Here is a 23,135-nt window from a genome sequence, read left to right as displayed (position 1 = left end):
AGCTGAGCCAATCCAAAGCCAGGAGCCCGGAGCCTCTTCTGGGTCTCCCACACAGATGCAGGGTCCCAAGGCTTTGGGCTGTCCTCAACTGCTTTCCCAGGCCACAAGCAGGGAGCTGGGTGGGAAGTGGGGATTCAAACATCTGCCCATATGGGATCCTGGAGTGTTGAAGGCGAGGACTTCAGTTGCTAGGCTACTGTGTCGGCTCCAAGATTTATTTTTAAAGTTAATCACACAGCAAGGGAAAGAGATCTTTTATCCATTGGTTCACCCCAAAAATGGCATCAATAGTCAGAGCTGAGCCAGTAAGAAGCTGGAAGCCAAAACCTTCCCCTTGTTCACCTATGCAGATGCAGGGACCCAAGGCTTTGGGCTATCCTCTGTTGCCCTCCCAAGGCCATTCATAGGAAGCTGGATTAGAAATGGAGCACCTGGGCCCAGTGCGGTGGTGTAGGGGTTAGGGTCCTTGCCTTGCACGCCCGGGATCCCATATGGGCGCCCGTTCTAATCCCGGCAGCCCCACTTCCCATCCAGCTCCCTGCCTGTGGCCTGGGAAAGCAGTCGAGGACAGCCCAAAGCTTTGGGACCCTGCACCCGCGTGGGAGACCCGGAAGAGGCTCCTGACTTTGGATCAGCTCAGCTCCAGCCGTTGCGGCCGCTTATGAATCATTGGACGGAACATCTTCCTCTCTGTCTCTCCTCTCTTTATATCTGCATTTCCAATAAAAATAAAATAAATCTTTAAAAAAGTGGAGCACCTGAAACTAAACCAGTACCCACATGGAATGCCTGCACTGCAGGCAGAGGGCTAACCTGTGCACCGCCACGCCAGATCGAGGTTTTCATCTTTGACATAAGCCTCTGTGACTTAGTGGAGTATCTGCTCCTTCAGTGGATATTGAGAGGTATCCTGGCCAGTGCTCAAGGCGGGGACAGGAGTCTGTGGTGACACCCATGTTGGGAGTGGCAGGTTTCCTCTAACTTTAGCAGCCTGAAGGGTATAATCACATCATCTGGTGTGATTACATCAGCACCTCTCTGCCAGGGCGAACTAACCATCCAGGGTCAGCCTGCTTTCAAACTCACAGCACCCAGGCGCCTCACCTTTGAAGGGAACTGAACCACACAAAGGATCTGGACAATCCTCAATATGAACATAGAACCCCAAGCTTCTACAGCAACTGGCCAAAGGCCTAGCCACACCCTACTGCATAGTCACAAAATTCCGTCACATGCTGTAGTCTCTTCTAGTCCCAAGGAACAGGGGATCCACTCTCAGTCCTACAAGCCTACTTCAGCTACTGAAAAAAGTGTCCTTCTCAGATCCAGCTGCCTGATAGGGGTTGGTCAGTGCTTTACCTTGGCTTGATTAGCCAGGCACTGTGTAAGGTGAGGAGCAGGGAAGAGCTTCTTGAGTCTCAGCAGGTACCCTGCTTCCTTCCTGCCCTCCTGGCAAGACTCAGTCCAGATCCAGGACTGGTCCTGATCCAGGAGCTGCAGATGTATCCATTCAGTTACAATCCCTCAGTGATGCATGGGCTGCAGTAGCCTCTATTTGCCTCAAGACTGCATCTGCTCCCTGCTGGTTGCTGGCTGGCATCTCCACCAGCTGCAGCCTGTAGGAGTCACAGCAGTTTCTGGCTCAGTGTTGCACAATCATAGTATCTCCTTGCTCCGCGGCACCTTATTTTTGTAGACTTCTGTAAACCTCCTTTCAACTGTCCATCAGGAATGTAAATCTCCCTATGGTCAGAATCAGCACGTCTTTCCCTTCGTTGAAGTAACAGTATCAACATTTACCATGAAGATAGGAGAAGGTAATACTACAGATACTAGGTAATGCTGAAGAATTCTTCATGTGAACTACATTTTAAGTTTTTGATGCCACATTTTACCCTTCTTTATTGTCTCTTAACACTTTGTCTTCATAATGAAGATATAGTTGGTGTGCTGCACTATGGAATATTAGGGCATTGTAATTTTGTTTAATCAGTCTTGCCAGCGAGTTCTCAATCTCTTTTTAAAAAATGTATTTTTACTGGAAAGTCAGATCTATAGAGAGGAAAGACAGAAGATCTTTCATCTGCTGATTCACTTCCCAAGCAGCCGCAACAGCCAGAGCTGAGCTAATCCAAAGCCAGGAGCCAGGAGCTTCTTCCGGGTCTCCCATGCAGGTGCAGGGTCCCAAGGCTTTGGGCTGTCCTCAACTGCTTTCCTGGGCCACAAGCAGGGAACTGGAAGGGAAGAGCAGCACCAGGATACAAACTGGCAGCTATATTGGATGCTGGCGCATTCAAGGCAAGGACTTTAGCCATTAGGCTACCACATCAGGTCCTCTTTATTTTCTCATTGCTTAGTGTCTCTCTAATTTGAAGAACTTGTCAGCATTCCTTGTAAGGCAGGAAAACTCCAGTCTCTTTAGTCTTGTTTACTAATGCCTTTGACATTTCTTCTACTTATATCAGGAAACTAACACGGGTGGGAACAGTAGTGCTGGCAAGCCCACCTTCCTTCAGTGTTTTTCAGTGTCTCCTCTCCTGTCCGTGCCCGTGTGCTTTCTGCTGAGTCCTGTACTTACATGGAATTGAGCAGTTTTTCTCCTGAAGCTCTGAAAATCCTGTTAAGCACTTTAAATCTGGCCTGTTGCTTTCCCATACCTGGACAGTTGCATCCTTCTTGCTGGGAAATCTTGCCATCTCCATGAATATGCTTTCTACCCTATTAGCATTGTCAAGTTCCAGTTGAACCCCAATAGCTCAATATTTCCCATTTGTTATTACAACTTTTCCACAAGCTTTCTTCACTTTTCATGATTTTTTTCTCCTTTACGTATTTTCAAGTAACCTTTTGTTCTGTTTATATCAATAGCAGAGTAGTTTTTATTTTGTAACCTTTCGAAATAAGGATGTGATTTTTTTTTTTTTAAGCATTTCCCTTTCAGTATGTCAGGAGCACTAAATCATTTGTGTCCCCTTGATGTTTTTCTTATTTTCATCTAGGTATCTTAAGATGTCAGTTTCTAGTACCTTAAGGTTTTAGGTATTCCACGTGTCCTTGATGTTTGTTGGTGTTAAGACATCTGCATATCAAAAGACTGGCTACTTACCTAGTTTCACTGATACCTGTTCAGAAGTGCTAAGCAATGTGCTTTTCTGAACTTGTGTGCTTTCCTGCTATGTTGCCACTAGATGGCGCCCTATGCAAAGGACTGCTGAAGTTCACTTTCAGTGTAAACCTGGAATTCAGATCTCAGTACAATTGCTGTTTTGTTCATCTTGAACATGTGTCTTAAAAGGGAGTTTCTCCCTACGAGTCTTCCCTCTGGTGCTGCAGTGGGTATCCACACAATACAATAAGTCACACTTAGAGCCTACAGCTTACTAAAACACAGGGGTAAACCCTACACTAGGTGTATCTGCTGCAGAAATGGACTCTCAGCAATCAGGCCACTCCAAATAGCCGCAAGCAACACTGGCTTGGTTAGAAGTCTGACTAGGATCATAGGAGCCTATGACATCAGGGCAAGTCTAGAGTCGCCACCCACAGACAATCCTGGGGACAGGGAATATTAGGGCTTCTCTGGTGTTGAGTTTTACCAGGCCCCAGTCTGGTGAGTCCTTCCTGTCTGCCAAAAGTTGCTGGAGGGATTAAGAGCAATCCCTCGGCTACCCAGAATGGCACTAAGGCAGGCTACAATCTTGGAGGTGTGTATCAGGCCTGTAAGTAGCTGTCATTTGAAATATTTGTCTTAGTACAAAATACATCTCTGATGCCAAGGTCATTTGGAGGGATCTCTTTAAGTTCTGACCCAGAAACTGGAGGCTTTTGGGCTTTTAGTACTGGGCATCACAGGGGGTGATCCAAGCTCTGAGTTTTAAGGAAAAAGTCCTAAATTCCCTTTCCTGCTTTACTCCCTAGCAGCAGGAATCCTTTATTCACTGCCAGAGGTTGAGAGGATGGTGGAGGTAGATCCAGTTCCTGGCCAACTGAATAAGGAAGCTCCTGGCACTTGGTACAGGTCTGGTCAGTTTTTCAATTTTTGTTTTGTTTTTCATGGAAATTTGGTCCTGGATTTCCTACTCTAAGATTTGAATTTAATTCTATCTTCCTCTCCAAATTGTGAGGTGAGGCATCTCAATGAGCTACTTGGATAGGGCAGAGGGTGTTGCTCTTTGCTATCTTATTGAATACTTTATTATATTGAAGCCAGGCACTGGTGGTGTCCCACCTGGCTTCTGTAGCTGTGGTAAAGGAGATTTAGCATGTCAACAGCAGACTCAAACTAGAGTGCCCGAGGAGAAACCACTGCCACCACCTTGCTCTGCCTCCCCTCAGGTACACCCTAGTATAAACAAATTTTGGAGTTCCCTTCCCCACTACTAATAAAGGCACTTTCCCACAGCACAGACAACCAGCTGAAAAGGCTCAGGATCTTCAATAACTAAGAAAGTTACAGACCCAGCAGTGTCTATAAACTAGAGCCAGGGCCTAGCCATGAGCTGGTGGACTCACAATGAGGTCTTTGCTGGGACTAGGGCGGATCCACACAGTGCCCTAGTCGGTTTCGGCTGATCTGCCATGGATTCCTTCATGAGGGCAAATATTGGCAACTGAAAGGACATGTTGTTGGACAGTAAGGATGTAAGCCAAGTAGTTGTCTAGGTAGACTGCACCACAAACTTCTGTTTCTTTTCACTTTTCAGACTTATGGAATGAATATATTTAGTGAAGCAGGTTTAAGTAAGATTTATGTTGTGGTTATCTCTTCTAATGCTTTTAAGACTTGAGGGCCCGGGCCCAGTGGCCTACCAGCTAAAGTCCTCACCTTGCACACACCGGGATTCCATATGAGCACTGGTTCTAATTCTGGCAGCCCCATTTCCCATCTAGCTCCCTGCTTGTGGCCTGGGAAAGCAGCAGAGGAAGGGTCAAAAGTTCCTGGATGCTGGCTTTGGATTGGAGCAGCACCAGCCGTTGCTAGTAGCCACTTGGAGTGAATCATCGGACGGAAGATCTTCCTGTTTCTCCTCTTCCTCTGTATATCTGACTTTGTGTAACTTTTTTTTAAAAAAGATTTTTCATTGCAAAGAGGGAATCAAAGGAAAATCTTCCCTCTGGTGGTCCACTCCCACCAGGCTCAGGGCAGGAGCCTCTTCAGGTATCTTGCGGATGGCAAGGACCCAAGCACTTGGTCCATTGTCTGCCTTTCCCAGGCCATTAGCAAGGAGTTGCATCAGAAGTGGAGTAACTGGGATATGAACTGGCACCCATATAGTGTGGCAGCATTTCTTGCTGTACCACAATGGCAGTCCCTATGTAGTAGTTATCTTTACAATCTATTGAGGCAGGCCACATTTAATGAAAGCTTAGTTCTTTTCATTATGGGGATATGTTACATCCCTGCATACATAAGACTAATTTTTCTTGCTACCAATGCAAGCCTACCTGCTTCCATCCAATTCATTCCTTCATAATGTACTGATATTTCTTGACAAGGTCAGTGACTGCTGAAAGGTAATGGTTAATTTGCTTGATATGTGGAACTGACCTTAAAGATTTCTTCACAGCCTATGTATCACCTGTTTGTCTATGTAGTCACCATCACCATCCCACCCTTATGTAATGTAATTCACAAGTTACAACCATATCTTGATACTATGTACTGTGTACTCTGAAAGAAAACATTTTTATGTATTTGTATTCCTATGTCCCAAAATCATATAAATGCCTAATCAGTTATTCAATAGAACTCTTCAATCCTGTTATAAGCAGTGATGTGTATTAAATCCTGAATGTTCCCAATGTCTTACATTTTAATTTATATACAATATGTAACACTTTGAAAATGGCTATTGCTAAAAGTACAACTTGTCACTGAAAGTAACAGAACTATACATTTCCCCAAATTAATAACAAAATTTAATATTTAGCATTATTAAAACCCTAAGGAGAACCCAGGGTGCTATGACACAACAAAAATTAAGATCTCCCTCGAACACTATGCCACAAATGATTTCGTAGTGTGAAATGGAAAACACAAGTACAAATTAACTGCACAAAATAATTTATTCTAGCATTTAATGTTTTACAGTTTTTTCTTTCAATAATTGAATAAACAGGTAAGATGAAGGAAACATTTTAATCAGATCTGTTTGCCTAAGTAAAACTTCCCTTTTTGAATTTATTAATGTATTCCTTATAGAAATATTTACAATGTTAAAATTTATGGAGTAACACCACTGTTTCCTGTACAGAATCCAAAAAAAGGTATTTGTCCCAAAAATACTGTTAAAGTTTGTCTTACTATAAAATGATAAATTCTCACTTTGCTGATATAAAAAAGCATTTAGCACCGCTATACGGTAATAAGGCTTCATTTTAATTTGTATTCTACCTGACTGTACACTCCTGAAGCAGACCTCCAAGTATAAACCACTTGTTAACACTCATAGCAAGAATTATGCTCTTTTTATCTAGTTGCCTTAAGAGATATACTCAAATTCACCAGTGAATTTTCACATTCTAAATCATCTACATAAAACTGGAGTACACTTTTTAAACTAGAAAATGTCACTTTAGTGGATAAAGGAAATGCTAAATCATGAAAAATAATGAAGCTTAAATTGCCCTTTTCATAATGTGCCAAGAGAAATTTTATATTGTTATAGTTAAAACCTTGAAAGGCACAGAAGCAGAGCAGTAAGACAGGAGATCCAAACGTACATCCTGACACTGACACCAGATTATAAATTTAACACACCAGAAATCTATACAACTTAGCCTAATTATAAATTATGACATAGAAGCAAAGGCAGCTATCACAATGCTGATAACTTGTTTAAGAAAAACTATACAAATATAAACAAATCTTAATAGGTATTCATGTAAACTAGCAGAATCAAAAAATAAAACAAGCGTATAGAATACTCCATTTAAAAATTCAACCCAAGTATCTCCTTTCACATCCATATTAAAATGTACCCTAGAAATGACACCCTGATCAGACTGAATTGAGTCTGTAGCAATCAGTCTTCTGTGAGATTTCACATCTCATTTGCCAACATGTCATGGTTCACAGTGTGCTTCAGTGCTGCAATAGGAATGTCCACTTTGTTCCCCACAGGCAGGAAAGCAGGTGTAAAAGGAAGAAGATTATGGCAGGCCATCCTGTACTCTTCGTACTGGGAACTACAGTTCCCAAAGCTGCCATCAAGCAGTGCCTCAGAAACCTTTATTAATGTCTAATGAAACAAGGAAAAAATACTAATTAAGATTCATTCTGATAGCTCTTTGCTATCTATAGTAACCATTTCAAAAAAGGAACATGAAAACCCATCTTTGGAAAAGGTAAGTGCTGCCAGAGCTGTGGAGAAGAGGTTTGGAACACCTAACACTGTGGTGACAACCTTCATTAGTACAGCCCTAGCAGAAAACATGAAGATTCCTTAAAAATCCTATAATCTCACTATCTGAATATATCCAATGGAAAAGAATCAGCATATTAACGACATTTGCATGAAATGTTTACTGTGGCACAATTTTTCAAATAACCAAGAAATGAGATTAACTTAAGGAATACATTAGTGAATGAATATTTAAGATGTGGTACACAAAAGCATTGTTTGGCTTCAAAGTTTTTTATTTTCATTTCTTCAGCAACATTTCAGCAGCAGGCTATTTAATTTCATGTTAATTTTCTAATTCTGTAGCTGATTTTAAAGGGAGGTATAGTAACTGATAGACTAGCATATTGATATGAAGATACAATGCAGTATGACTACTTCAAAATCGAAGATGGACTCCCCATGAAACTGTTAAATAGATCTGCCATTGTCCATCCCTACAATGTCAAGATACATAAAAAGCCGAATGATGGACTTCTGACCGTTTATGAAGGACTATACTATTGTAATGAGATACAGGAAATCAGCATGTGGGGGAAGCACAATCCCAGAGCCTATGGTGCAGTATCATAATATATATACCACACTTTTTAAAATTTAGACAGAATATTTCTAAGGCCCAACTGTATAGTCTAACACATGGATCAAAGTAAAGGAAATTAAGTGACATGAGCCAGGTATTGAGAGACAAAGTACTACATGATCTCATCATCTGTGGACTCTAATGTTAAGTTCACAGAAGCTGGGGAGGATGGAGTGGGAAAATGTTAGTCAAGCAACACTAAGAAAAAAATTTAACACAAACAGGTAGGTAAGCTTACCCTGCTGGGAACATGACACCCACTAAATGTTGTAATTTTAACGTGAATTTCACATAACTCTGCAAGAAGCATTTTGTATAAAAGTGGTAAAAGTTAAATACTTGAAAACCTCTCCAGTAGAGTGCCTTAGGAATAACAGCGCACCTCTGTTGAGCACTTACTGCTCACCAGGCCCCTCACAAGGACTCTGTGAGGTAAGCAGTATTTTCTTTCCCATAAAATAAGGAAAAGGAAGCTCAGAGAGAGAAATGCCTACAGTGGCATTGCTTTTACTGGTGGAACTATGATTTATAGCCAGGCATAACTATGGCCCATGTAGGAATGTATATGATTGTGTTTTATTTGATCAATTAGCATCCACAGATTGACCTGTGCAGAAAAATCTTACCTTTACATTTTTATCTTTTATAGTTTCATCCAGTCTAGTGGCTATTGCAATTGCTTTCTTCTGTGTTGACTTGTCCAGGAAATACATCATTTTAGCACCTGAAATATCAAGACACTTAAATGAGTGAACTCCCGATTTTCACATTTCGTCTGATTTCTCCTAATCACTGCCATAGAACATGGGGTCAAGTGTCTTATCAGTAGTGGCTTTTATCAGTTCTCATAAGCCCACTGTGTTCTCTCCTCAGACTAGCTTATGTTTCTCATGCAAATACTTGTTTTACTGGAAATAGTTACATAAATTACCTTTTAATCAGTTGTAACTAATCAATTATTTTTTCTCAATTGGACTTTGTTTACAATATATTGTGTAGTAAAAATTCTCATCCTTTGCAAAAACAATTCACAACTGAAAGCAATTTTCACTATTCACTGTTCTGTCTTCTCGTTGTTTGAGATGTATTTACCTGGATGGAAGCATTACAGTGAAGGAATCGAGACAGATCCGAGGTCTGACTTGCTCCCCAAATGGTCACAACGAAGGAACCTGGAACTGCATCCAGGGCTACAAGAGTAGCAGGGGGCACAAGCACTTGGGCTAGCTTCCACTGCTTTCCCAGGCCATTAGCAGGGAGTTGAACCAGAAGTGGAGCAACTGGGACACAAATTGAAGCCCATACACTATACAGCTGGTGGCTTAATTCAGACAGCCAAAACCCCAGCCCTTGAAAAGAAATTCCTTAGCTGCTCTTACTGTCAAGAAGTAACTTTTCCTAATCTTTTCCACAGACATCGTAATTGAAGTTTTCTTCTAGCAAGAAAGCTTTTAGGTTAGTATAAATATAAGTACATGGCTTAAAAGCATGGTTAAGTGTGGCCCATCCTTCATTTTGTGCCAACTCCCTTTCTCTATGATCTTGGCTTCTTACACCATATTTTCATTTTTAAATGTGTATACACTGCCTAAAACCTTTCCTGTAGCAAGGCAGGACAAATCCTCAGGATAGAAAATACGTAAGGCCTGGGGCGGTAGCCTATTGGCTTAAAGTCCTTGCTTTGCATGTGCCAGGATCCCATACGGGTGCCAGTTCATATCCTGGCAGCCTCGCTTCCCATTCAGCTCCCTGCTTGTGGCCTGGGAAAGCAGCTGAGGATGGCCCAAAGCCTTGGGACCTTGCCACCCACATGGCAGACCCGGAAGAAAAGCTCCAGCTATTGGACCAGTTGGGGAGTGGACCAGCGGATGGAAGATCTCTCTCCCATTCCTCCTCTGTATATTTGACTTTCAATAAAAATAAATATTAACTGCTTTATTTTTTCCTTTTAAATAAAATCACTCAGAATGACCACGAAAGGCTGCATTAAAGGTATGATGTACAGTTCCTTTCAGCTTTTCCCATGCACATCTATTCCCCCATCCACATATACAGTTGATTATACTGCATGTCCAATTCTGCATTATGCATTAGAAAAGTATTTACCCCTATAAACACTTCGAAAAAACATCTTAAATGATGACCTGGTATTCATCCTATGAATCCACCTCTATTTTCCCTGTTATCAGACATACATGAGATTTGACAGCATTTGAGTGCCTTTGTACATCATGGTTTCTTTGCTTCTGATCAGTTCTTTAAATTTAAAAATAGCTTTACCTTATGTGAAAAGTTAATAAAACCAATTGTTTCCTTAAATGGCTTAGCCAGTTTAAACTCACAGCAGCAAAGTACAAGAGTTTGACTGCTACATCCTTCCTACACTTAACTCTCCTTTTTACTAACAAATGTTGGAGAATGGGCATTTGGTACATCAATTAGGTTGCCACTGGGGGCACCTACATCCCATATTTTAAGGTCTGGGTTCAAGTCTCTACTCCAATTTTAAACCAGCTTCCTGTTGCTGTGCACTCTAGAAGGTAGCAGGCGAGGGCTCAAACACTTGGTCCTCTGCTACTCCTGAGAGAGACTTGGACTGAGTATCTACTGCATGGCCAGGCCCTGGCTATGCAGAGAAAACCGGTAGGCAGGAACTCTGTTCATTTGTTTCTCATTCCAAGTTTTTTCATCATTCTTTTACTATAAACATTCTCCCCTCTGGGAGGTAAGTACAGACCTGAAAGTAGATGCTGAAGAGAGGTAGAATTATGATTGAGAAAATCTTCATTAAAGCTTTCTAAATCCTTGTTGATAAATATCTTCTGCATTTCTTGAGACAGAACTCTGCTCACAATGTCCGAGAGATTACTATGATTAGATACTGTAAAAAAATTTTGGAATACTTTTCAATAGACCCTTTAGAAAAAATACTAGAAAGCATTGTGTTTATTACATTTGATATTTTACAAAGTAAAAATACTGCTTTATATTCACATATATCCTAGAGACTAAAAATGTACAGATTTCTTGGCTGACATGTTCATAGTATTTAAATGAAGATATATTTATAAATATTTCCTCTTAGCTGCATAATGGAAAATGGTCCTATTTGCTTCTATATAGACAATACCTTTTTATACTTACCAGATTTAGAAAATCTAATTAAACATTCATGCAACCACGGGTTATTCCTATTGATAGCAAAAGCTCGTTTCACAGACTGCAGCATTAGTAGAAACTTTCCTGTGTCATGAAACATACAATTGTTATGAAATACGACTTTTTTATAACACTGAGGGGTAAAATTCAAAGCTGATAACTGGTTATCAAAGAACAATTTTGGGCCCAGCCTGAATGCCTTGTAGTTAGTTAGTCCTTGCCTTGCATGCACCAGGATCCCATATGCATGCCAGTTTGTATCCCGGCAGTTCCATTTCCCACCCAGCTCCCTGCTTGTGGCCTGGGAAAGCAGCAGGAAACAGCCCAAGGCCTTGGGGTCTTGCACCCTCATGGGAAACCCAGAGGAGGCCCCTGGCTTTGGATCGGCTCAGCTCTGGCTGTTATTGCCACTGTAAGTCTAACTTTCCAATAAAATTAACAAATCTTAAAAAACAACTTCATTGGCTTTGAAAAAATCACGAATTTCTTTGTAATAATAAAAAAAAAAAGTTTATTTACCCAAAGACAGATATACAGAGAGGAGGAGAGAGAGAGGAAGTGGAGCTGCCGGGATTAGAACCGGCACAACCATATGGGATCCCGGTGCATTCAAGGTGAGGCCCTTAGCCACTAGGCCACGCTGCCAGGCCCAAATAAACTGTTCTTCAAACTGAATTTTATCTTACTATAATCTAGTGAAAATTTCTCTTTAAAACAGGTAGTACATAGAATTTTAATGGACTACAGTGCAATATTTTAAAACATGTATAGAACATTAACTGATCAAATCAGGCAATTACGTTTCCTTTTATGTTTGGAGTTCCTTTTAAGCCTTCACACAGTAGACACAACAGTGTGAACCACTTACTGCACTGTGCTGTGTCAGCAGTTTTGATGAACAAGAGCCATTGTGAAAGGCTAAAAAGGAATTCAAAGAAATAAAATTGGTCTGACAAAAATTACAATAAATATAGTCACCAATATAATTAAGGATTAAAAAAATTCAAACTTACCTTTTCTAAAATATATTTCAAATGCTAATAGGTGAGTGTTAATATTATCAGCAACAAGATTCTTAAGAGGTATAAGGAACTTGATAGCTTCTTCTAAGGGATTTTCTACCTATTTTGGAACAAAATACAATTATTAACGTTAACATTCCCTTAAAATATTACATTAACACGTAAGTGCTTCAGATGGCTTTCTTCACGTATTCATTAAGCCATTTTAAAGTACAGGGTCAAATAGTTCCATTTCTTTCTGATTATGAAGCCAAGGTACTTGTTAAATTTTAAGAGCATATACACTTATTCCACATAGTTAAGAAAATGGTACTTACAGTCCCTGTGTATCACAAACATTTCAAATATAATTGGGGGAAAAAGTAATGACCAATTCAAAGTACTTATACTAGATTCACAGTGATAGTAAAGCAAAAGGTATTTCATTAAATCTAGTCCTAAAACTATTAACATTAACGTAGAAGACAAATTATTCTGCCCAGAGGCAGTTTGTAAAAAACAGCTTGAGTATCTAAGGAACAGAGGGCAGACTGTGTCTGTAATCTTGAGCTCAGATTGCTGGCGCCCAAAGTCCAAGACCAAGTTGGAGGTCTGTGTGTAAATGTCCACAGCTGGGCAATGGTCCAAGGTCAAAGAACTGTGTGCCTTAAGGATATTCTTGAGGCACAGTCACCCACCTCTAAATTTAGGTCGCAGCGCTGATTCCCAAACATTCACTGACTGACATGAAAATGAGTGTGATGCCATCATTTTCTGTAATTTGACTGCCTCAGCAGTTCAACAAAAGGATGATACATCCTGTTCATACTGTGGTTAGTCATGGTAGTAGGCAAGTAGTAATAACCAAAAAACTTGGTGGTTTAAAAACAATATATTGCAGTTCTGTCATGCTGTTGTAAACACAAAGGTACTGGCAAAGCTGCCATTTTCTGAAGGTGTTTGGGAAGAATGTGATTCCTCACATCACCCTGACCTCTTCTGATCATACTAGGTCACTTGGATAATTCAAGTTCAAGCTACCTACTTTGGGATCAGCTAATTACAACCTTACTTTCCTTTTGCCAGGTAAGATCCCATACTTAGATTCTAACATTCAGTGCACAAACACCCTTAGAGAACCCTTTACTCAGCTAACCACAATTCTGTGTAATTTTCATGACCAGAATTTATGTATTGTCTCTCAAAAATAACTGATGTGCATCTTGAAACACTGCAAATGACTTCTAATTTACAGATTTAAAAAAATCATGTTCAAAGGAATCAAACAGTATTTTTACTAAAAAAAAGTTCATCTCACCCTTTCTAATTTCTCAGGTACAAGTTCCTCCTTAAGTCCATTTGCTTCATCTTCATCATCATCTCTTTTTTTCTTTTGATTTTTTTGACGTTCCTTTTCCACATGCTTCCTCTCTTCTTCTAATTCAGCTTTTTTCTGAGCTCTTCTCTGTTTGCTAAGCATTTTCTTCAATTCTTTGGCTGACAAATTTTCTAAAAGCATCCAAAAATTCATTCAAAAAGTCAATGTCATCATTTTTCCTCATTCTTAAATATATATTACTAGTATCACTTTTATAAGAAGGGGCTACTACATAAAAATTTTCAAGAAGTGCACAGCTACAACTAGCACAATCTGACCCACAAACAAAAGCAACTGGTACATGCTGCATTACTTATAAAATTAAGAGACAAAACAAGGTTCATTTTATAGACAATGTATAACGTTTCAGTCTCAAGTCCCAAACACTATAGAAGGTGGCTGATATAATCAATATCCTCTTAAAATATTTCAAGAGTAAGAGAAATGCATTTCAACACACTTGTGATCTTCAAGTACTATGTAAACATTAAAAAGGGAAACTTAAAAACTGACCTCTATATGCTAGTATTTCTCAAATACTCATGGATACTAAAAGCCTCGGAAATATAAGGCTGTACAAATAATTTTAGTGGCATTCTTATTGTGAATAAATTAAGTACTAAAAGTTTTAGGAACACTTATTTTCCCTAAGGTGATCAAAGCTATTTTCATATACAATTCAAGAAAAGAAACACAATCATAGGGCATTTCTAACTGCTCTGAACCAGCCTTTCTAAACGACGCAAGTCATTCCACTAAGGTGATTAAGAAGCATCAACTCAGAACAGCAGCTAAAGGACCTATTCAACCCCTCTTTCTTCCTTCCCAGTTATGAAGTAATCTGGTATTTTCAAACCTATGTGACAATATATTTTTCTATGTATTGTTTATATAATATAATTTAGTGTTCTTTTGAAATCTTATTTAAATCAATTACCTGAATTTATTTCTTGTTGTTTGCTTTCATTGGTTACAGGGTTATCATACAATTTCAAGTATATTTCAATCGCTGATCTAGCAGCCTTGAAATAAAAAGCATGTCTTCTGAGTATATCTTCTAACCTCAAAAGGTCAACATAGGCACGGAGGGTCATCTTTCTCATGCAGTATGTATGGAAGTCAAACTGATCATCGGTTATCTCAAAAAAATGCTTGAAAACAAAACAAAAAAAATTACCCTTACATTTATGTCAGTCTACCTTTTAAAAGAAAGCAGTAAAACAGCCCCCAACAAAACAATAATACCATAATGACACTCAGTTGCCCTCTCTTTTGTTTAACAGTAATGAAGGACATCATGTTGAAAGCTTTCTTCCTAGAATCTATCCCCAAACCCTAAAAGTTTTGTGATAATAAATGAGTCAAATGATCAGGTTCAGGTTATTTTTTTTAACTCAGATATTAGTGAATTTTAACTTTAATAACTAACTTTATTTTAACTTTAATAAACCATTTCTCCTGTATATTTCCTGTATATTTACTAAAAGCCAGCATGGCTCTTGGCAGGAAAGCCTTATTTTCTCCATCCCACAACCTGGTACATGGGCCTAACACTTGGCAGACATTCAGCAACCATAATATCTACCAACTTTGAGAGATAAGCAGCTTATGAGGCATATAACCTTCAGTAAGTCTTGTAATGTCCTAAAGTCACATTTAAGTAAGGAGTAAAAGTCCAACAATTCATTTCTTAAGGCTCATTCTTAATAGTAAACTGCTAAGCCAGTGCATAGTACTATGGTTTCCTTCTATTAGTAAGCACCTCTTAACTCCCTAAATTCTATTTTAGACCATTATTCATCCAGACTGTATGTATAAATAAGCATAACGTCTTCCCAAGGGAAGAACTCAAAAGATTTCATTCAGTTAACAAAGACTCCATGGCTCATAAGAGGTTATGAGCATTTACTATTTTACATGGAAGGGCACCACTGCCTCATTAATGCCTAGATGTATTTATATATTTGAAAGTCAAATTTAAGCAGACATCTTTAACCTACTGGATTACTCCCCAGAGACCCAAAAAAGCCAGAGCAGACCAGTCCTGAAGCCTTGAGCTTCATCAAGGGCTCCCATGAGGACAGCACAGGCCCAAACACTTGGGCCTAGCCTATGTTTCTTACAAAGGAGCAGAATCGGAAGTGGAGCAGCTAGAACTTGAACTGGAGCCCATATGAAATGCAGGCACTGCAGGCAGCAACCTTACACACTATGCCATAATGTCAGCCCCACCAACAGAATAGTTTAATGCAAGCATTTTCTCCCCTATATGTATTTCTACCTCTGATTCTTTGTCTCCTTACTTTAGCATCTCTAAAATCACACAGAAAAACTAATGATTCCATCTGTCAAGACGGGTAAGAATCATTATCAAGACGGGTAAGTTGTTCTTGTACTTTATCGTCCTGGGGGTCTTGGAAATCCTCACAGAGAAGACACATTACTAATCACTGACATAATCATTTGACAGCTTCAACTGACTTCAGGATCATTAAGAACATACTACAAACGAAGATTATTAGATGTCAGACTAAAATTTTCGTAATAAAATGATGTAGAAGAAAGAATTAGAAAAAACATTTTATGATAGTTAAAACTAAAAAATCACATTTTAATGTTCTATTTGAGTACTGAATTATTTCCACAAATAAGAAACAACTCAAATCTGGTTTTAACTTTTAAAAATGAATGTATTATTGTCTAAGTTAGTGGTTTTCCTTAAGTGTAAGTCATGTGACATAAAAGTATTATTATCTTAATATTCAATACAAATAACCAAGAAAAAATAGCAGTGTGTCATGGACACATAATGATATGAAAGACTATAGGATGATTTTTAGGTTAAAAAATGTAAAAAGACAAATGACAAGCTTCAAAAGATATTCTTAGCAGTGTCAGTAGACACAGATTTTAAGTCACATATTGAAAATAATCATATGGAACAAAACACCTTGATGCTGCCTCTATTATCAGTAACAGTCCATAGGCTGCCTCTCTCCAGTTCATGTCTTCCATACATAGGGTGACCAACTTGTTCAAGTTTGCCAAGGTTTTTCCAGTTTTTGCAATGAAAGCACTGGGTTCCAGGTATTCTACCACAGGTAAACCTGATTGGTTAATCACCCTATAATAAGCTGATGGTGGTATCAGATTTAGAAAAAGTAGAAAAATGCAACTATGCCTTATTACTTCTGGTTTTCAAAGAAATGACATACTACAGAATACTAATCTTGGGTTGATCTTTTTAACCTTTTCTTTTGGAATGCTTATAGAGGGATATTGCAAAGTTACTATACAGAGGTTCTGTGGACCATCCTCTTTTTCCCCCAAATGTTCCAGCAATAAACCACAAGGCAATATCAAAACCAAGAAACTGATATTGGCACAATATACACCTACAATTCTATGTAGTTTTTATCTTGTGTGAATTCATAAAACCTCTACCAACATCATGATACAGAATAACCATCATGAAGTTCTCTCTTGTACTATCAGACTGGACACTGTAGTCTCCAAACTCATAAAATCTGGAAAAACGCTAGACAACAAAACTTGTTCACTTTCCACTCAAACACAAAGTGCATCCTAAGTCATCTTAGGAGGTCTGCAGAAAGCCAAATATCAAAATCTTAACATACAGCTCGTATCCATACATCTTTTTCTTTTTGTTTTGTTTTGGGAGCAGGCTATGCTGAAGATGCCAAATACGCTAAAATCACACACTGGCAGAGGGGGGAAAAAAGCCACTGTTTCACACAGTGGTCTCATTAGGAATCCCTGCTGGGCTTTATCTCCTGTGCCAGATAGTTCAGTAGTTCTCCTCCTTCCCGGGTGAGATTTTATACACACACACACCCAACAAAAATCTCTAGACTTAAAAAGTAATCAATTAGGAGAAAAGACACCTCAATATTCTTTATACAGATTCTATTACTAACAAGTATATACCAACTTGATAAAAAGTTACAAAGTATAACTTTATCAGAAGTTTGAGATCTTATTAAACTGGTGCCCTGATTCAAATATAAACCGGCAGATACTTAGAATAAATTCCCTGAATTTTGTGATTATAAATCCTTCCAGTGTTATTAGAAATTCTTACAATCATTAAAAACTAATCTAGAAGCATTAATATTAGTCATGCTATTTGTATTAAACATCCCATTTCTACATACAACCACATGTAGATGTATCAACTGTGTAAGTCTTTTTTACTTGTAGAGCTAATGAAAAAAATATCCTGCAAGTGGCATGAGAAAAGGTTATTTTGTAGTTTTTCTGTGTCTAATTCGTGTTAATCTTACAGTTCCTTCCACTCAAATTCCAAATAGTTCAACTTTCTATCAATAATTATGTAAAATGACCAAGTTACAACTTTTATGTTTATAACTAATGGTTTCTTGTATTTTGCTCAAATGTTTCCTATCAACTGAGTAATTTCTTTGAACTGAAAGTGGTTTACCTGACAGAATCTTATTCAATGCACTCATCCAAATTCACTACCTTAGAAGTATAAATAAATATAACCTGATAATGGAATAAACTCAAATTCTAACAATTCTGAAAATATTAAAAATATAGCTCTTAACAAGTAGAATGCCTTTTTAAAGTAATGCTTATCTAGCAGGTGTCAAAACAAAACAGCAATCAGATGTGTAGCACAAACTGCAGCATGATTTAAACTAATCTGCTTGAATAACTCACATCAACCAAGAGCTCCGTTTTTAAAGGAGAAAACGACAAGGATTTTCACCCAAAGAGACAGCCATCAAGCTGAGGCATCACATAGCAGCAAAACAAAACAAAACAAAAAGGAAAAAGATCAGAGTGTTCCTAAAACAGCTCAGGTTTAATCTTATGTTCAATTTCCCTTCCAAAGCCACCCCTTAATAGTAAGCCTTCCTTTTGGGTAATCTGAGCATTTTCATATGGAAAAAGGCCAAAGTGACTGCCACGGTGCAGACATCAGGCTCACCTGACTATGATGCCTGTGGTTTTATAATGCTTCAGCAGGGGAACAGTGGTGCCGATTGCCCCCACAACTGAGGGCTGCTGAGGACTGCCTCAGGGGTGCATTTGTGGCTCTTTTCCTCCTGTGGTCCATGTGGAAGGAGAGTGCTTCAGAGATGACAAAGAACAGGAAAACAAAAATTCACACAAAGGAAAAGAAAAGTCCCCTCACTAAGGCACATCATACATAATTCTAAAAGCAAGTAATAAAGTAAGCCTGCAAACTGACCACAGATTGCCATATGGGGTACTGAGTGTGAGAACAAACAGCCTGGGAAGACCAACTGGAGAGAGGCTGACTGCGGATCAGATCCTAAGGCTTTATGGGGGAAGCGGCTGCCATCAGCTGTGTGTCCTCCTAGGCTAGTGACCAAAATCCAGCAACAGCTCAGTTCAGGGACAGACATTTTGAACTTAAAATGTTAACAGCACTAGTGATTTACTAATTAACCTTTCCCCCTTTCCCTTCAGGTAACAATATATACACACGAGGATCAACCATTTGAGGATCGGAAATGCAATTATTTGTTCACAACTTTTTATTGAAAGGCTCAAGATCAATTTCATTCTTCAGGATGAAGCTCTCAAAGCAGTTAGTACAGGCAGATGATCCTATGCAGAATCTACCCATTTTCATCACATTCCAGGAGAAAACCAAACACAAAATTCTAACAACTTACCCTTTCTACTTCGTGGCACTTTTTCAAGGCATCCCCATATTTGCCCAGACGCTGGTAAGCTGAAATGCATTCAGTCTGAAACCACATACACTGCATTTCATTTAAATTTTCCATAGGAGACGTTCCTTCCTGAAATGGAAGATTCATAACTATAAGGAATAAACAATAAGACCTTAAAAACCATTTCCCTTGTACAATTTTGTTATATAAGGGTACTGACAAGCAATTGTTAGCAAATTATTAGGCAGAAAGCTCCTACTGCTTCTAAATTACATCCAGCCTTCTGTACAGTGTTATAGTCTGATAATGTCTAGCTTTGTTAGGGTGTTCAACACTACATATAAAAGATTCCAGATTAGTTTTGTTAAAGTTGAGCCTCTGAACACTAAAGCTTTTACTTAGTTCATTTAAAAGAGTAATCTTGTGAAGCACTGCCTGTCCCCTGAGTTTTAAGCAGACTAAAGCTCCTTGGCTAACTTGGGATCAGCATATGTAATCCAGTATTGTCAAATCTGCTAAGTTTTTGGCCTCTTGTTTCCAAGACTCCTTTCCCCAAATTCAAACAACCACAGTCTCTTAGCTTCATTGTACAGAACACGATGGGCAATTCTAAGTGGTTAACTTTTTGAAATGAACAGTAATGTTCATTTCTTACAACATGTAGACATTAAAAACATCCCAAAAATTCAAAACTGGACGACAATCTAAGAACAGGAGCAACTTTACTTGTTTACTGGCAATCAGATAGAAACTCATTATGCAGAGTTACCAGCAGAGCAGTTTTGTTCTGCTAGCTCAAATATATCGACCACCACACTCTGGGTAAAACTAACAAGCTCTATAGAGCACAGCCATCTGCCCAGAGCTGACAACTAGAGGCAATAATGATAAGCAAACTGGGCCAGAGTCTGAGGGCTAAATCCCTCAATAACCAGTTCTCACCTTCTTGCTCTGTGCTTTTGAAGACACATCTAGCTGTGATTTTTGTTTTCTTTTAGTCACTAGATTTATTTAGTGTAAGTTCCATATTCACATTTGTAACTATACTTTACACCTGACTTTTACCAGGCCTTCCAGGTAGCATTTTTCTCTAAAATCTTTTTATCTATTCTGTACACTCTTGTCTCATGTTCAAACCTATGCAACAGTGGAAAGGGCAGTGAAGAGCTTGAAGCTCATCACTACTTAACCAAAAAAATGATTCGGCACAATTTAATTATCTTGATATAAAGTGTTTAAGTACTAAATGAACATGACATTTTCCTTAGATTTTTCTCCTAAATGATTTCTCATTAAAATAAATACAATCTCATTTTTTATTTTGCATTTCTATGATAAAAGGTTTTTCTGGACACTTCATTTTCCACTTCTGTGAGCCATTCATATATACTGTTATTTTTCTTGTTGAATTTTAACTTAGTGTATTTGCTTCTATGATCTCCTTTCAAGTTGTTCAATTTTCACAACTGAAGTTTAAGCTATTCTATGGAATCCTAAATTTTACAAGGCTGCCAATAAATAATAAATCTAGAATCCAGTTACCATTTAAGAAGATGATACACTGGTGCATCACTGCATATAGCAGTAACTTACTGTCATGCTCAAAAGCATATGGGTAGGGCCAGTTATGTAACGTAGCAGTTAGGTTGCTTCTACCACACTGGCATCCTTGTGGGCACTGGTTTGCAACTGACTGCCGTGCTTAGGATCCAGTTCTCTATTAGGATGAGATAAGGGTGGGGCAGTGGTGGTAGTGGAATATGTCCCAAGTGTTTGTATACCCTGCACCCTAAAGGACACTCCTAGCTTCAGAATGGTCTAGCCATAGCTGTTGTACCAACCGGAAGCTCTCCATGTCTGTGGAACATACTTAAAAAAAAAAAACTTAAAAATATGTTCCATCTCAATCTCACATGTATTTATTATACAGCACTCCAATGAAGAGTTACTCAAAATTCTTTCATTGAGGGTTGGAAATATCTTCAACTCCTTTAACCTCACTTCACTTACTATTATTACACATAAGCCTAAACTTTTAATAACCCTTATTTGTCAATACAGTTCTGGTGCAGTGGTTTAAGTGACTGCCTGGGACAATTTCACTCCTTATGAACTCATTAAGGCCCTGATCTAGCTTCCTGCTAATGCATCCTGTAAGGCACTCAAGTGTTCAGGCCCCTGCCACTTGTAAGTCTGAGATCCAGATGGAGTTCCTGGCTTTTGCCTAGTCCACCCTGGTTGTGCAGGCATTTCCAGAGTGAAGTAGCATGCAGAAGATATCTCTTTCACTTCTCCTTTTAAGGATAAATAAAGTGTATTTCCTGCATCAAGTAAAAACAAAGTTCCTTATCCTAAAATTTTTATTTTCTTATAATCTGAAATGCATTCTTTCCGTAGCTGGATCTTTCATCCACCTGAAATTAATTTGTACACAGTATAAGCATAAGATAGGACTGTCATTTTTTTTAAAGTTAACAGTCCCAGTAATCTTTCCACTTCTGATTTTTAAAGCTATCTCTGGCTATACAGGTTTCCAAATATCAGTCCATCTATTTCTGAACAACTCTTTTTGATTAGTCGACTTTTGAACAAAAAACATCATTTTCATATTATAGCATGAGAAAGGAATAGTTGTCTAACAAAGCATCAGGGAAAGATTCTACAATATCAGACACTAGTAGTGCACAAAAGAAAATCTGGATAGTTTCAAAGACTAAAAAAAAGTCATCACAGATTACTAGCAAGATTAAATTGATATAAAATGAATTTTAGAAGTGCAGAACTATAGTACATTGTTTACATTTGTAACAAGGTATTTGGCGTCTGCTATTGCTTTTTAATCACAGGTCAAAACCACAAAACCACAGGAAAAAACAATCATTGAAACATGGGCTAATTGGGGCTTTAATAAAACTAAGAAATTAATTCTTATAAACTTCAGAGGTAAGCTTTCATCGAAGTTAACTAATTTAGAAAACTAGATAAGCTAGATAAACTGTTTCCTACCCTTGTGAACTTGGAACACATTTCCTCTGCTTCCTTTATCATATTTGCTCGAAGCATATATTTTGCACATTTGGAATTGATGAATCTGTCAGCTGTGTCCAAAGACTGCGCTTCATCCATCCACTTTGCAGCCTCTTTGAGGTTACCTATATGCTGCAAGAGACAAAATCATTAAGCATGCATTTAAATACCAGCAATTTAAGCTTGTGCACTGAGGGACTATGCTTTAGAGATAACATGGGGACAAAAAATGGAAAGGGAAAAATAGGGAGAGAGGAAGGAAAATGGAGGGATGAACTGCTGTCTGTGAAAAATAATCATTTTAAAAAACAGTAAGGAAACAAGAATACATACGTATTTGGGAGAAGTAATAAATTAATTGCTACAATTTCTGTCAAATTTATCTAAAAATCTAGATAATATTTACTAAGACCTGAAATACATACTGAACACTGATTACACAGTAATTTAATGTAAAACTCCTTATGATTATTGGAGTATTAGAAAAAGGTTATTACAGTGCCCTAGAAATTATTTCTACCCAAAAAGAACCCCAAGTCGTCCTATTGAATTCTTCAAGAATACATGGGTAAGAATTTACCTTGTAAATTTTTGCTTTCATATAGAATAATTCTATTAGAGTTGGAGTATTAGCAATTGCAGCATTAATATAATCCAAAGCCAAAGAGTGTTGTCCAAGTTTATCGAAGTGCTGTGCCAGGAAATACTGAACCCAGAGCAGTGTGGTTGGGGGTTCCTTCTCTCCATTCTCTGTGAGTAAGCAAGCAATAAACTAAGTGGAGAAAGGCAAAGTCAAGCAAATTGTTCTGTTCTCTGTAATTTGTAATAAAAATAATCATTATTTCAATAGTGAAACTCCAGAAAAAATCAAAAATTTCAGTAAATTAAAAGGCA

The 23,135-nt window shown here is 38.4% G+C and overlaps 1 protein-coding gene across 4 annotated transcripts in view; it reads right to left on the bottom strand.

Moving 5' to 3' along the window:
- Window positions 1-6,055: 6,055 nt before the first annotated feature.
- The window catches only part of NAA16 (N-alpha-acetyltransferase 16, NatA auxiliary subunit), a 51,668-nt gene continuing 34,588 nt past the window's right edge, over window positions 6,056-23,135 (bottom strand). For 3 of the 4 annotated variants that reach the window (XM_040991341.1, XM_040991343.1, XM_040991344.1), the window contains 10 exons: window positions 22,822-22,991; window positions 22,221-22,373; window positions 19,215-19,343; window positions 14,462-14,675; window positions 13,465-13,655; window positions 12,159-12,267; window positions 11,131-11,229; window positions 10,724-10,867; window positions 8,613-8,710; window positions 6,056-7,241 (listed from right to left, as the gene is read on the bottom strand). In XM_040991341.1, coding sequence (XP_040847275.1) covers window positions 7,044-7,241; window positions 8,613-8,710; window positions 10,724-10,867; window positions 11,131-11,229; window positions 12,159-12,267; window positions 13,465-13,655; window positions 14,462-14,675; window positions 19,215-19,343; window positions 22,221-22,373; window positions 22,822-22,991 — 1,505 coding nt within the window. In that variant the 3' untranslated portion in view covers window positions 6,056-7,043. Of the gene's footprint in view, window positions 7,242-8,612; window positions 8,711-10,723; window positions 10,868-11,130; window positions 11,230-12,158; window positions 12,268-13,464; window positions 13,656-14,461; window positions 14,676-18,499; window positions 18,643-19,214; window positions 19,344-22,220; window positions 22,374-22,821; window positions 22,992-23,135 lie in introns of those variants that run through there. The other variant, XR_005884932.1, reaches the window with a different exon arrangement.

The sequence above is a fragment of the Ochotona curzoniae genome, unplaced genomic scaffold (genome assembly GCF_017591425.1).
Source record: "Ochotona curzoniae isolate NIBS_2020 unplaced genomic scaffold, NIBS_Ocur_1.0 contig_64, whole genome shotgun sequence".
Lineage (NCBI taxonomy): Eukaryota > Metazoa > Chordata > Mammalia > Lagomorpha > Ochotonidae > Ochotona > Ochotona curzoniae.
Note: the sequence above shows the minus strand (reverse complement) of the source record. Positions and strands in the feature narration are given on the sequence as shown.